The sequence below is a fragment of the Orbilia oligospora genome, assembly GCF_000225545.1.
Source record: "Orbilia oligospora ATCC 24927 unplaced genomic scaffold scaffold00169, whole genome shotgun sequence".
Taxonomy (NCBI): domain Eukaryota; kingdom Fungi; phylum Ascomycota; class Orbiliomycetes; order Orbiliales; family Orbiliaceae; genus Orbilia; species Orbilia oligospora.
The window spans coordinates 243,444-256,956 of NW_011645726.1; the positions used below are offsets into that span (position 1 = coordinate 243,444).

Here is a 13,513-nt window from a genome sequence, read left to right on the forward strand (position 1 = left end):
TGGTGTTTAAATCTGGTTTACGAGATATCTTAGAACGGTGTAGGAAAGAAAAGCTTTAAAAGTCTGGTACGAGACTGCTATTAATTAGTATTTTCGAATATATGATAAATGCGTTGAGTATGTTGCATTTTAGATTGTCAAACCTTCCCCTTTTGTCAACAATATCCTGCGTTGGCCTGTTGGCCTCCCTATTAGGACAGGACAGACCAGAATTTGCCTCACTTCTTGTTTTGTCATCGTTTCTACTCTCTACATAAAAACATCACCAGCATTCCTTTTCACTCTATCCCATCCTTTTCACCATCCCCAACCTCCCCCTACCCCATACATCGTTCTTACCGCATTTACATCTTATATACTTGTTTAACCTGACAAAAACTCAGCTCCAAGATGTCGCGCAGAAACCCCATGGGCATGACCGGTACGAATAATGTACCACTCGGCACTCGTCGTCGCTTTGGCGAACGAGGCGACGAGGATTCCGTGTCCCCACCTCCCCCTCCCTCACAGGGAGGAGGAGCCGAGTCGTTCCCGGTCTCTATCAGCAGTCTTTCTGAAGGCGCCCCTCCTAAGAGAGGGAGATCGCCTGTTAGAGGTATGTTTATTTCATCTTGTCGTTTGAGGGGCTACTTGGCTAATGAAGTGGGTTTTATAGAGGTGGAGTTGAATAATGACGGAACGCGTAAGAGGAAGAAGAAGAATCGATGGGGTGATGCTGTGGATAATAAAGCTGCAGGTCTTGTGGGGCTTCCTACCAAGATCGAGGCTGCAATGACCTCGGAACAGTTGGAGGCCTATACGTTGCATCTTCGTATTGAGGAAATCACTCAGAAACTTCGGATTAACGACGTCGTTCCTGCTGATGGTGATAGGTAAGCATTTTTCTTTTCTTCCTTTATCCGTTAAAAAAGATTGGTATATTGACGGTTTATGTAGATCTCCTTCTCCACCACCTCAGTACGACAACATGGGTCGTCGTATCAACACCCGTGAATACCGATACAGAAAGCGTCTTGAGGACGAGCGTCACAAACTAGTCGAGAAGGCTATGAAGGCTATTCCCAACTATCACCCACCATCCGACTATCGCCGACCCACTAAAACTCAAGAGAAAATTTACGTTCCGGTGAACGATTATCCGGAAATTAACTTTAGTACTAACCTCCCATTCTTTGCTCTGACTAACCCTTTTGCTTCTTTTTTCTCTGCTGTCGTTGTTCTGTTCCTATATGCGTGCTTTCCGAATACCTTCGGGAAGAGCATGAAGACTAAACACCAGGATCTTGCGCCTAACTCGTTTGAAAGCTTTTATATATATGACTTTGATACTAACATGCCTTAATTTGAAAAGTCGGTCTTCTGATTGGACCTCGTGGTAACACTTTGAAGAACATGGAAACTCAATCTGGTGCCAAGATTGCCATTCGTGGAAAGGGTTCCGTGAAGGAAGGAAAAGGGAGAAGCGATGCTGCTCACGCCTCTAATCAAGAAGAGGATCTTCACTGCCTCATCATGGCTGATAGCGAGGACAAGGTCATCAAGGCCAAGAAGCTCATCAACGATGTCATTGAAACTGTAAGTTATCTTCTTGGGTATTATCACTATATGTGTCGACTTGACTAACCCCCTTTTTTTAAACAAGGCCGCTTCCATCCCTGAAGGTCAAAATACGTTGAAGAGGAACCAGCTTCGTGAGCTTGCAGCTTTGAACGGTACTCTCCGTGATGACGAAAACCAGGCCTGCCAGAACTGTAAGTATTCTTTCTCTATCTATCTATCATTTGTTTTTTCCATCATACTAATTATCTACACAGGTGGTCAAATCGGACATCGTAAATACGACTGCCCAGAACAGAGGAATTTCACAGCCAACATAATCTGTCGTGTCTGTGGTAATGCCGGCCACATGGCCCGTGATTGTCCTGACAGACAGCGCGGTGCCTCTTGGAGGAATGATGACCGTGGCGGACCTGGAGGTCGCGGTGGATTTAGTGGCGGCAGCCGTCCGGCCGGTGGCATAGGAGACGCCGTCGATCGCGAATACGAGCAACTCATGCAAGAACTTTCAGGCGGCGGGGCTGCAGCTATTGGCGGTGGAACCGAACAACGAGCCATTGAAGCTGGACCTGGTGGTAACGAAGGCGGTCAGAGCGAAGGTGGGTATCGTGGCGGTTATGGCGGTCGTGATGACCGCGGTGGATACAATAACAACAACCAAGAAGGCGGCGAGCGAAACCTCAAGCCCTGGCAAAGAGGCCCTACTGGCGCTGCTGCACCATGGCAAAATCGTCCCCCACGTGAAGATCGCGGTAGCTATGGCGGTAGTGGTGGCGGCGGCGGCGGCGGTGGTGGCGGCCATCACCAAAACCGTGACCATGCTGGAGGTGCTCCACCATGGGCCGGCGGTAGCGGAGGCGGAGGCGGAGGAAACGACCATTACGGAGGTCGCGATCGCGGACAACCACCACCACCCCCTCCTCCTTCACAGGGTTCCGGGTATACACCTTGGGCTCAAGCCCCCGGTGGCAACTCTTACGGATCTTATGGATCTTATGGTGCTCCAGGTATGGGTGCTCCAGGAATGACAGCTCCACCAGGGATGTATGGACATTATTCGCAGTACGGACAGGGTGTCCCACCACCTCCACCACCCCCAGATGCAGGTGCACCACCACCACCACCCCCTCCACCAAGTGATTCCATCCCACCACCTCCACCACCAGCTTAGTCGCGCTGAATGTTACGGAAAGAACGGGGTGAATTTGTTAACCTATCGCGTTGGACCCGTTTCTCGGAAAAGTCGTTTTATTTTCCCTTTGATTTCAATCTGCACCTAACCAATTCGTAGAGTCCAGTTCTCGGGTCTCCCTGATTGCTTGTGTCATGGAGAAAGGCGTCTAACTTGATACTAACCCATCAAACTGACTCTAAAGGCACTCCTTATGATGTTTTTACTTATTTTCCTTATGTTTAGTGTGCTTTTTTTGTTCTTACTAACTGTTGACTAACCGTAACTTACTAATTGCGATCTTAATTAATGTACTAACGAACCGGGGGGGAAACGAGGAACTAACCGTGAGACAGGGTGCACTGACATGGCCCAGGTACATTCTACCATTCGTGACGACTAACTACTACTGGGCTGGCCGCTTTTGAACCATAAGGTCCTATCATACTGATACTAGCACTAACCCCACTAACATAATCCTCCTCCTCACTTACACCCTTCGTAGATCCTTACTATGTGTTCGACATGTCGAATTTGTGATTTCTAACACTTTTGGTTATTGCCTGCGATTGCTTATGATTCGAGCTCGCTGTAGTTGTAGTTGACTAGCGGGCAGATACTTTTCAACCAAGTTCTCCATTGCTGTCTTGGGGTATTATATATATACATCCTTCTAAGGTTAAGACTTGGCTTTTTTTTAGTCTTCTTTCAAGAAAAGACAGTGATACCTTGGAGAGATTTACACCTCTGTTGATAGGAATGTAGATACTCTTATTGAATATAATGATAAGATCTTTATGATGATTGTATACTGTATGTGAAGTAGTAGTAGTTTATTCAATGGGGAGTAGCAGCTAGGTTGTCTTTTGTGCTGAGGAGAAGGAGGGTATAGTCATCAGTGTGGTGATATGAGGACTGAGCATTGAACTCAGCACTCTGTTTCTTTAGCTAGCAACATCCTCCATCCTTCATCATCATCGTCATCCCATCACCATCTCATCAGCTCAAGACAGACTCATCATTGAAATCACATCGTCATCTTCATTCCATCATCTCGCTACTCCAATTACTCTCTCCATTATCAAAATCATCTCAAAGCCTCGGAGAAGCTTCTCTCTGATACACTCCTAGGAATCTACCTCCTCAGTTTGCCCTTAATACGGACTGTGAATCTTAAGCTACGGGCAACAGAGGTGTCAGGGTCGTGGGTCACCACCACCAAGTAACTTGACACGCACGCACCAAAAAAATGATGCCAGGAAGCGAGTTCGTGCGAACTGGAAATGGCCAATGGACTAAGGTACCGGGTTCTCGACTCGCCGAATCCATCCTCCATCGCAGTCTATCAAGGGAGCTAGGACTCAGTTTGCGTGCAGAAACGATTAACGACGGTAACGGGAATTTTTTCCCTCCTGTCGTAGCTGCACAGCGTATACTAGCCCCACAACCTCAGACTGCTGCTGCCGCTGCTGCCTCCATTTCCTCGATTGCAAATACTTTAGGTGAAGCTTCTTCTTCATCTCCGACGTCAACTATCACTACGACTAAAGAAATGGATACGACTCAAGACGAATATACATTGTTTACTCGACCTCGTCGAACCATGCTCCCGACGATATTGGCCGACCAGGCTAAGGGTAAGATCAAGGCTAAGGTTCAAGTACAGGCCCAAACTCAAGCTCAAATCACGGCTACGGCTACGACTACGGCTTCGACACCAGCTCCGGTTGCTGTTACTACTACTGTGACCGTCAATCTTCCTTCCCTTCCCTGGAGTATTGACGGGAAAGATAAGAACCTCTGGGTTAAGGAGAAGACGACTGACGGCCTTCCAACGACTGCATTTTCGGCTGCTAATCGTGCCGTGATGGAGAAATCGACTATGAAGCTCGAGCGTTTGATCCAGTATGAAGCTCGACTTGAAGAACAGAAGGCTACTGCTCCGGCTACACCTGTCCCTACTACCATTGATCCCGAGGACTTGCTTCCTAAGTACTGTCCGCTCAATCCTGACCTACCTGAAGAATGTAAGTGGTTCGAATTTAGGCTGTCTGGTATGAATTGATGCTAACTATCTCGATAGTCAGGAACATGACTGTCAACCAAATCTTCGAGACTTGTTACAAGCGTTTGATGGCTAGAGAAGAGCCTAAGATTGAAGAGGGTCCTCAAAATGGGGCCGAGCAAGCTCCTGAAGATGACGATGACAAGCAATCTGTCGATTCGATTGTCAGCTCTGAAGCTTGCAGTGAGGATCTTCCGTTCATTTCTTCGGTCAATGTTTACTCTATGCGAAAGCGAGAGATCCAACGTGCTCGCAAGAAGCAAGCTGCCATGAATGCAAAGCTTGGAGTTGTTACATCGTCATCCTCAGCTACCCCCCCAGAAGAAGAGACTATTCTTGATGCGGGGGAGGTCTCCTTCGCATCAGGGAATAGTGACCCGGGGCAAGGCGATGAAACTCCCTTGTTCACCATCCGTTCCAAGAAGCAACCGATCAAAATTGTCGACCCCAAAACGCTTCAACGCCCTGACAAACCTAAGTCTCCTAAAGACCTAGCTAACGACGTGGAATTTCTGAAGCGAGGATTGCTTGTGTTGAGTACTGGCGCCGAGCTAACCAGTCAATCCTATCAGATGTTCAAAGAAGTGGGTATGGATGCTACCATTCTCGCGCAGACTTCGGAGTGGTGTAGATACATCCATGAGTTTGTTAGGACGACGGGCGTCACCCTTCAAAACCTTGATAATTTGAAGAAGGCTCAGATGAGGAGCGCTATCTTCGAGCAGGTTGGACAGTGCATGGGGCATAAAAAGAAAATGGATAACTCGATTCTCGGATGGACAAACTTTGCTATCTCGATGTTTCCAGTCGAGGCTTCTTCAGACGGGAAGGAGTCTCCCCCAGAGAACACGGGAGGTGTCAGGCTTGACGATACAGTTCCGACTCCACAGACGAAGCTACCACCGAAGGTCACGCACATGCACAACAAGGCCTGCCAGGATCTGAACCATGAATTGCAAAGGTTGACAGAAGACAATAAGCTCAAGTTCAAAACGTTGCTTAGGATGCTGATTGACTCTCTGAGCGAGTGCAAAGACTGGATCATCAAGGCTCCCTCTTATGCAAAAGCGAAGCCTTTGAGGTATACCGAGCTCAAGCCGCTTGAAGGCTTGCTAGTCCCCTCGATCGAAGTTGAGGCACCCAGCGAGATGAAACGAGGAAAACAGATTGAGGTGGTTGTTAAGCAGGAGATATCTGAGCATGTTCATGTAAGTGCGGCCATAAAATTTTTTTTTTGAAAAAAAAAATTTCCGGTAAAAGAAAAGATTTGCTGATTCTTAGGGAAAGGTTACTGTGATTGAGAATGCAGGAAAACGCACCGTCGTTCAAGACGTTGAGATGAAAGAACATACGGAGCCAGGGCTTTCTACTGAACTCAACCAACAGGCATTTTATCATGCTCAACAGGCTCTTGGTTGGTATCAACCGGGGTTTGCTATGCATGGTTATGGTCAGCAAGGAAGAACTCGCGGGGAATATATGCAGCACAATGGAAATCAGGTCCTTCGTCCACGATCCGCTGTCAACCAGCAGATGAACAACGATGGGTACCAACAGGGCCAACATCATGGCAACTACCAACCGGAAGCAACGAATAGGCAACTGCATAGGAGCCAACATAACATCTCTCGCGGTAGACAAGGCACACGCTCGGGAGTTCAAAGTCGACAACCTTCCACCGTTGGTACTCGCCAAAATAACTATGGCAATGCTCACCAGGTTTCCCATGGTGGCCCGCAGTTCCCAACTTATGCTCCAACACCGAATAATGAATATCTTTACAACCCTGAAGCTGGTGGTTATCAGGATATGAGGTTCCAGTATAATCATAACCAACCCCAAGGTCCTCATCAACAACCTGTTCTTCAGCATCCGCAGCCATGGCGTACTATTGCAACTAGTGATGGTCCCTATTTGGAAACAGGACACCCTCACCAGTTCTCCCAAGCTCCACCTAATCCTCGTTCCACACCAGATACCGCGGTTACTTCTGGAGAGTATATGCGTCAAGACCGCCCTGTTACTCACGCTGTGCCTCAACCGCTGCAGCGCAGTATGACGGTCACGCCGCAGATTATGCAACACCCTGGTATCATCCACAATCATCATGGTGGGGGTGAGCAATATGGCGGTGGTCATGGGATGACGTTCCCTCAAGGTGGCGGTGGTGGACTTTACTCAGGATATGGGCATACAGGATGGCATTCGCATAATGGGCACCCGATGCAGCAGTCTCAACAGCAAGCTGTTCAGGGTCGCTCTGGTAAAGGTGTGATGTATCAACAGTATGGCCATCATCAAGGGCAATATCGTTGATGTTTTCTGTTCGTTGGTGTTCAAGTGTTTCGCTTGAATACAGGTTGGGACTTCTTTTGGTTACTCGCCTGTTCTTCCATCCTTTTCTTTATCTTTCCCTTCTTTCCCTTTGTTTTCGGTGTGCTGGCTGCTAATTCCATTGGAATGGTGCTGTTCTTAGCCGGGATCGGGAATACCCCTTTCACTTTTTCCGGATTTTAGAACCATTGACGTTGCGTTAATCGTGACGTTTTGGTTTCACTATTTCTTTTTGTATTTCTTTTTGTGCTTCGTTTCTTTCTTACTTTCTTTCTCATGATCCATGCAGATATCATGCGATGGATTGGGGATCTTAGGGGAGGCTGTAGATAGGAGACGAAAACGAAAAAAAATCAAAACTTTTACTCGAAAATATTTGTCTGGTTCTTTTTGCAGTCTCGCATTCTTTTTGATTTTACATCTGTGTCGTTGAAATCTGTGTTGATATGTGGTATTGTGCTTCTTGATCGCCGAATCTGGTTAGATGGTAGAAAGGGTCCTGGTCTGATTGGTGATACAGCCTCGAGCTAACAAGCTAACAAGCAGGGAACATCGAGTCTAATGATTAATTCGATTGACTTTGCTAGGAGCTTAACTCCAACCGTCCAACATCTCCAACATCGATCGATTGAGAGAGACCGGCCCCATGACCTCTCGGATTCTCCATGTTACCAATGCGCTTCCCTGATTCTTGAATGGCCACCACATCATCCCACGTCGATCCCGACTGCATTCCGCTGGCTTGGCGTGGGTGTTTTGTCTGATGCGGGTCTTGTCGCACGTTTCCCCACACCATGCGGAGGCTAACTAGGCAAGGGTTTTTTGTTCGTAAGGCGGCAGTCGGGCCAATTTACCCCATATTTTTTGTAACCATGATCGGGCTGAGCTGAGCTTCCAGTTTTTTGTCCTTCCCTCCATCTTCCCCTCCCCCCTCTTTTCTTCTCCGAGATTTCTTATTTTTATTTTTTTATTAAGATTGAATCTTCCGAGAGGATTAAGACTTCGGAAGATTTTTTGTTTAGAATATTTTATTTATATACGCTTTTTTTTATTGAGTGAGGGAATTCGAACAAACTGTTTATTGTTTACATCGGGGGGGATAGAAAGACCCGGCGGCTATTCGGCGTCATCATCGGCGAATTCGAAGCTGTTGCACGCTGACCTGCGGTTTCTTACTTTTTGATAGAAAGATTTTGAGGATTTTTTTTAAAAATTATTTTTAAACAGTTTTTTGAAGAATAAGCCCGTGAGCTTATTTCTCTTATCTTCAATCCTCTCGTCTCCCCGTCCCGGAAAACCCAAAAGAACCCTCTTCTAGCTACCCATTCACCGCCAACAAGAAGGAGGCCGGGTTGCCCACAACCCCTCCCGCCTTCACCACAATATAACAGTCATGAATATCCTCCTCCTCCTGATAACGTTCCTCCCGGCTACGATCCTCTCCGCCAGTTTAACACCCGCCACGATCCCACTGTTTGTTCGAAACCCCTACCTCTCACTATGGCTCCAAAACGCGCGTCAAGAGCCCTGGAGCCGGTGGCCGATGTTCTGGACCGGGATGGAAATCGGATTTGGGGTGTTACTCAAAGTGAATCACACCGTATACCCACTTTTGGGAAAACCGCATGATTCGTTGGATGGTAGTAATAATAAGGAAGGGGAGTATTTGGTTAAATATCCTGAGTACCATGGGGTAGATTTTGATGCGTCGACTACTTGGTTGAGGTACTCTGTTGGGGATGAGGTGGATGTGAAGTTGACGTTTACGAGTCCGGTTACGGTGAATGATACTATGAGGCAGAGTATTCCGGCTGGGTATTTGGAGGTTGAGGTTGTTGGGGTTGTGGATTGTGAGGTTTATGTTGATGTTAATGGGTGTATGTTCTCCCACTCCTCTTCTTTGGGTCGTCGTTACTTTTTACTAGGGGGTTTGAGGGCTAATTGATATATTGGGGGGGGTTTTTTTTAGTGTGGGTTACTGGTGATAGGGGGAGTCAGATACAATGGGAGATGGTGGAGCATGGAGGGTTGAGGAGTTGGAAGGTTACGAGGTCTAGAGAGGAGCATTTTTCGGAGAAGTGGGATAGAGCGGAGTGGGGGAGTTTGTATTTTACTGCTCCGAAGGTATGTATTCTTTTTCTTCTTCTACGTTTTTAATTTTATCATGGGTGATGATATTGAAGGAAGGTTTATTAGAACACTCACTACGAAAGTAACGATTCCGGACCTTTACGTCGACGATTCGCGAAGGGTAGTTCTCTTCGAAATGCGACAGATACTCGATTCCGAGAAGTAATGGACGCCGAACCGGTCTTTGCCTTTTCAAAGTACTTCCGTCTTTCCGAAAATTCCTCAGATGATTCTTCTTCCCCACGACGTGAATCTGCTATTTTTACTATCGCACATATTCAAGATGAAGTCGCACGCTTCGCCTCCGCACGAGGAATTACCAGCATGCGACCCCTCTGGAAGGGATACTTCGAAGATCATTTCGATTTAATCCATTTCCATTACCACGATTACTCCACATCATCTTTAGAGGCCGATAAGTTTAATAAACAACTAGTAGAACACGCATCCCGTGCCATGTCTGGCGTTGCGGCGGATACATACACCGATATCCTACTCCTTTCGACCCGACAAGTCCTCGGAGGAACATCATTCAGCGGAACCCCATCGCGACCATTACTATTTCTTAAAGAAATCAGTAGTGATGGCAATTTCCAAACGATAGATGTTATTTTCCCCGCCTTTCCGTTCTTTTTATACGTTAACCCCTCGTGGTTGAGATATCTGTTAGAACCGTTGTTGGAACATCAGTCCGCGGGGTTGTATCCTAATGATTATAGTATGCACGATTTGGGATCTAGTTTTCCTAATGCGACGGGTCATCCGGATGGGAGGGATGAGTATATGCCTGTTGAGGAGTGTGGGAATATGTTGATTATGGGGGCGGCGGTTGTGGGGAATTTGGTGGAGGAGAATGGGGGAGGGGAGAAAGGGAGGAAAGTTGCGAAGGAGTGGTTGGAAGGAGCGTGGGGGGATGGAGGGAGGTTTAGAGGGAGGTATGATCTTTGGAGGAAGTGGACGGGGTATTTGGTGGAGTTTGGGTTGTTGCCTGCTACGCAGTGTTAGTATTCCTTTCCCTTCCTTCCTTTCTTCTTTTTTTTTTTTTATTTGAGGGGAGAAGTGCTGATGATTAGGGGGGTTGGTGTAGTGTCTACCGATGACTTTGCGGGAAGATTAGCGAATCAGACGAATTTGGCATTGAAGGGGATATTGGGTATCAAAGCCATGGCGGAGTTGGCGAGCGTGGTGGGGAATAGTAAAGACGAGAAGCATTTTACCGTAAGTTCTTATTTTCCTCTTCTTCTTCTTTTTAATCTTTTACCATTTATAAACTATGATATACTAATTTGGAGGGAACAGGATATCGCGAACTCGTATATTAAAAAATGGCATTCCCTGGCCATCTCCCGAGATGGTACACATACAAAACTAGCGTATCACTGGCAAGGATCATGGGGTACTCTCTACAACCTCTACGCGGATAGTTTACTATGTTACCGAAAGGGATTACAAAGCCCCCTCGCCCAATTCTCAACTCTACAGAAGGGATCATCTAGAAAGGGACGGTTCCAAAGACCATTAAATGATGATGATGACGACAACAAAAAACCAACAGACGGTGGTTTCGTCCCCGAAGATATATATACAAAACAATCGGATTGGTATACCCTCGTCGAACAAAAATACGGATTACCGTTAGACTCACGACATTTATATACCAAATCCGATTGGGAATTCTTCGCTGCAGCTATATCCGCCAGAAAGACTCGAGAGAACATTATTTTGAGCGTGGGGAGGTGGGTTAATGAGACTAGTACTGATAGACCTTTTACGGATCTTTATGATACTGAAGGGTCAGGAGGGTTTCCGGGGATTTGGTTTATGGCTAGACCGGTTGTTGGAGGACATTTTGCGGTTTTGGCATTGGAGAGGGCGTGTGGTGGGAAAGGGTTGAAGGGGTTGGAGTATGAAGGGGATGTTTGGGGGATGGCGGGTGGTGAGAAGGGGGATGAGGGGAAGGGGGTGATTAAGAGTGGGCAGACTGTTTTTGGGAATTAAATGGGGGGTTTTTTTGAGATGTATAAGATAGTATTGAAGATATGGTTTTTTTTTCTCTCTTCGTTTTATTCGTAAGATTTTGTAGGAGAGTCGTTTATAAAGATAATAAAAACGGTTATCTTGTGAAGTTTTTTTTCTTCATTTGTGTACTTTCGAGATAAATACATAGGAAAGTAGAAATGAACAAAAAAAGAGGGTATATACATACATACATTGCATCCCAACATACTCTCCCGTCGTCAATCCCTCTCCTTTTTTTTATATCTTTCTCATTGAATACCATACCATATTTCTCGAGAATATAGAAAAGAAAAAAAAAAAGAGGGATATTGAAAAACCAAAAATATTTATTATTTAAAATAAATAATAATTTTGGGACGACGGGGAGCGATGTTAGTGTTTCCAAGGACCACCGGGGTTAACCGTTGTCTTACTGGAATCGTAAGAGCCTTTTACTAAACCTAATTTCTTCATTGCTGCGTCGTCACGGACGTGACCTAGACCCATTTCGTAGCGGCGGATTGCGTCGTTGATTTTGACGACTTTGTCCATCTGTATAGATCATTTTTTTGTTAGTATGGTATGTATGTATTTATGTATTTGTGTTTGAGGTTGGGGTTTGGAGTGGTTGTTTTGGATGATTCTGTTGGTAGAGGAGGCTTATAAAGGTATTCTCGTCGAAGTATATATCTGTATATGCCTTTCCTTTCACTCCGTTCTCTTCGTCTGATATCCATTCGATAGAATCTCTCCATAACCCCCTCTTCCTCTCCAGCAACCCTTTCAACCACTATAACAACCCATAACCACAACAATTCCATTCCATGTCGGGAACAATGATAGCAGGAGAATAACAGACTAACCTCCTTAGTATGATGCAAACACTCGTAATAATCGTCGCGATAAGGCCGGCAAAGTAGTTTTCCGGCGTCGGAGTATTTCGTCGTGTTCATGATGTAGCAGGCCAGGAAATCTTGCCAGAAAGGGAAGCAGGGTGTTACACCTATATTTGTCAACGGTTTTTGGTTAGCTTTATGTGGCTTTTATGGATAGTAGAATGGTGGTATGTAAGGTGGGTTTTGAAGGTCGGGGGAAGGGGATTATATGTACCGCCGGTGGCACCGTATCCTGACGCCATTGTCCAGGAGGATGAATGTGTATATGTATGGAATATGAAGGAGGTCCCCCTTTTTTTTGTCGATGGCCGTCGAGGAGGGGGGGGTAGCTGGGAATTTGGGATTCCTCTGGGTGGTGGGTGGCTTCTTAGTTGTCGGAAGTCAGTTGTGAGGTCACTTTTCTGTTATATTCGAAAGTCGTCGCATTGAATTGAAATCGGATGTTGTTCGATTGGCCGGTTTGGAGTTTTGTCTGTTTTTGGAAGGTTGGATGATGACAAACGGATTAGATGGACAACGCGACAACACATGGACGTCATATTGGTCATGGCGTGACGCCCAGACCTCCATCGGAGATATCTTGCTCCGACTGTTCCAACGGACTTCTAACCTCAACTTCAACTTCAACTTCAATTGATATTGATATTGACAAAAAATAAAAATAAAAAATTATAGTAATCAAATCTTTGAGAAATAAGAAATTTTTCAAAATGCCATTGATATCTACCGTCTACGCAGCCTCCCACCTGCTATCCTACAGCTTCCTCTTCGGAACTCAAATCTGGCACTCCTTCATCGGCGGCATCAGTACGTTTTCCCCTCACCATACATACATACAATTGTACAAAATAAATAAATCTAAATTACTAACTTACACTAAAAAAAGTCTCCTTCCGCGTCCTCCCCCGCGCCTACTTCAGCGCCCTCCAACGTCGTCTCTTCCCAATCTACTTCTCTCTCCAACTAATCCTCTCCCTCGCCCTCCTCCTCACAACCCCAACATCCCTAAAACAACTCCAACCCTCAAAAACCTATGGTTTCCTCCTAACCGTTCTCGCAACATCATTCCTAAACGCCGTTGTTGCCGGCCCTTTTACCACCAGAACTATGGATAAGAGGAAGGAACAGGAGGTATTCGATGGTAGAAGTTACGATGGGAGGAAATTACCGGGGGTTACCGAGGGAGCTGAGAGGGGTGGGGATAAGGAGAATGAAGAGGTTAGGGTTAGTGATGAGATGAGGACTTTGAATAAGAAGTTTGGGATGTGGCATGGGATTAGTAGTTTGTTTAATTTGGGAAGCGTGGTGGGGACTATTGGGTATGGTGTGCTTTTGGCGGATAAGATTAATTTTGATTAGGTC

General features: G+C 46.1%; 5 protein-coding genes across 5 annotated transcripts; 4 read left to right on the forward strand and 1 right to left on the reverse strand.

Moving 5' to 3' along the window:
• Positions 1–390: 390 nt before the first annotated feature.
• On the forward strand, positions 391–2,728 carry AOL_s00169g64 (uncharacterized protein; the record flags this gene model as incomplete). Its single annotated transcript, XM_011127421.1, has 6 exons — positions 391–595; positions 656–872; positions 937–1,154; positions 1,352–1,575; positions 1,643–1,751; positions 1,815–2,728. The coding sequence occupies 6 exons, from the start codon at positions 391–393 to the stop codon at positions 2,726–2,728; spliced, it is 1,887 nt and encodes a 628-aa protein (XP_011125723.1).
• A 1,249-nt stretch (positions 2,729–3,977) lies between these two features.
• Positions 3,978–7,109, forward strand: AOL_s00169g65 (uncharacterized protein; the record flags this gene model as incomplete). The annotated part of the gene is made up of 3 exons (XM_011127422.1): positions 3,978–4,755; positions 4,812–6,001; positions 6,075–7,109. The coding sequence occupies 3 exons, from the start codon at positions 3,978–3,980 to the stop codon at positions 7,107–7,109; spliced, it is 3,003 nt and encodes a 1,000-aa protein (XP_011125724.1).
• A 1,411-nt stretch (positions 7,110–8,520) lies between these two features.
• Positions 8,521–11,255, forward strand: AOL_s00169g66 (uncharacterized protein; the record flags this gene model as incomplete). The annotated part of the gene is made up of 5 exons (XM_011127423.1): positions 8,521–9,004; positions 9,097–9,251; positions 9,324–10,257; positions 10,345–10,475; positions 10,557–11,255. The coding sequence occupies 5 exons, from the start codon at positions 8,521–8,523 to the stop codon at positions 11,253–11,255; spliced, it is 2,403 nt and encodes an 800-aa protein (XP_011125725.1).
• Positions 11,256–11,648: 393 nt separating this feature from the next.
• On the reverse strand, positions 11,649–12,393 carry AOL_s00169g67 (uncharacterized protein; the record flags this gene model as incomplete). The annotated part of the gene is made up of 3 exons (XM_011127424.1): positions 11,649–11,807; positions 12,119–12,258; positions 12,366–12,393. 3 exons carry the CDS (start codon positions 12,391–12,393, stop codon positions 11,649–11,651), a joined length of 327 nt encoding a protein of 108 aa, XP_011125726.1.
• Positions 12,394–12,861: 468 nt separating this feature from the next.
• AOL_s00169g68 (uncharacterized protein) lies at positions 12,862–13,510 on the forward strand (the record flags this gene model as incomplete). The annotated part of the gene is made up of 2 exons (XM_011127425.1): positions 12,862–12,958; positions 13,038–13,510. The coding sequence occupies 2 exons, from the start codon at positions 12,862–12,864 to the stop codon at positions 13,508–13,510; spliced, it is 570 nt and encodes a 189-aa protein (XP_011125727.1).
• Between the last annotated feature and the right edge of the window lie 3 nt (positions 13,511–13,513).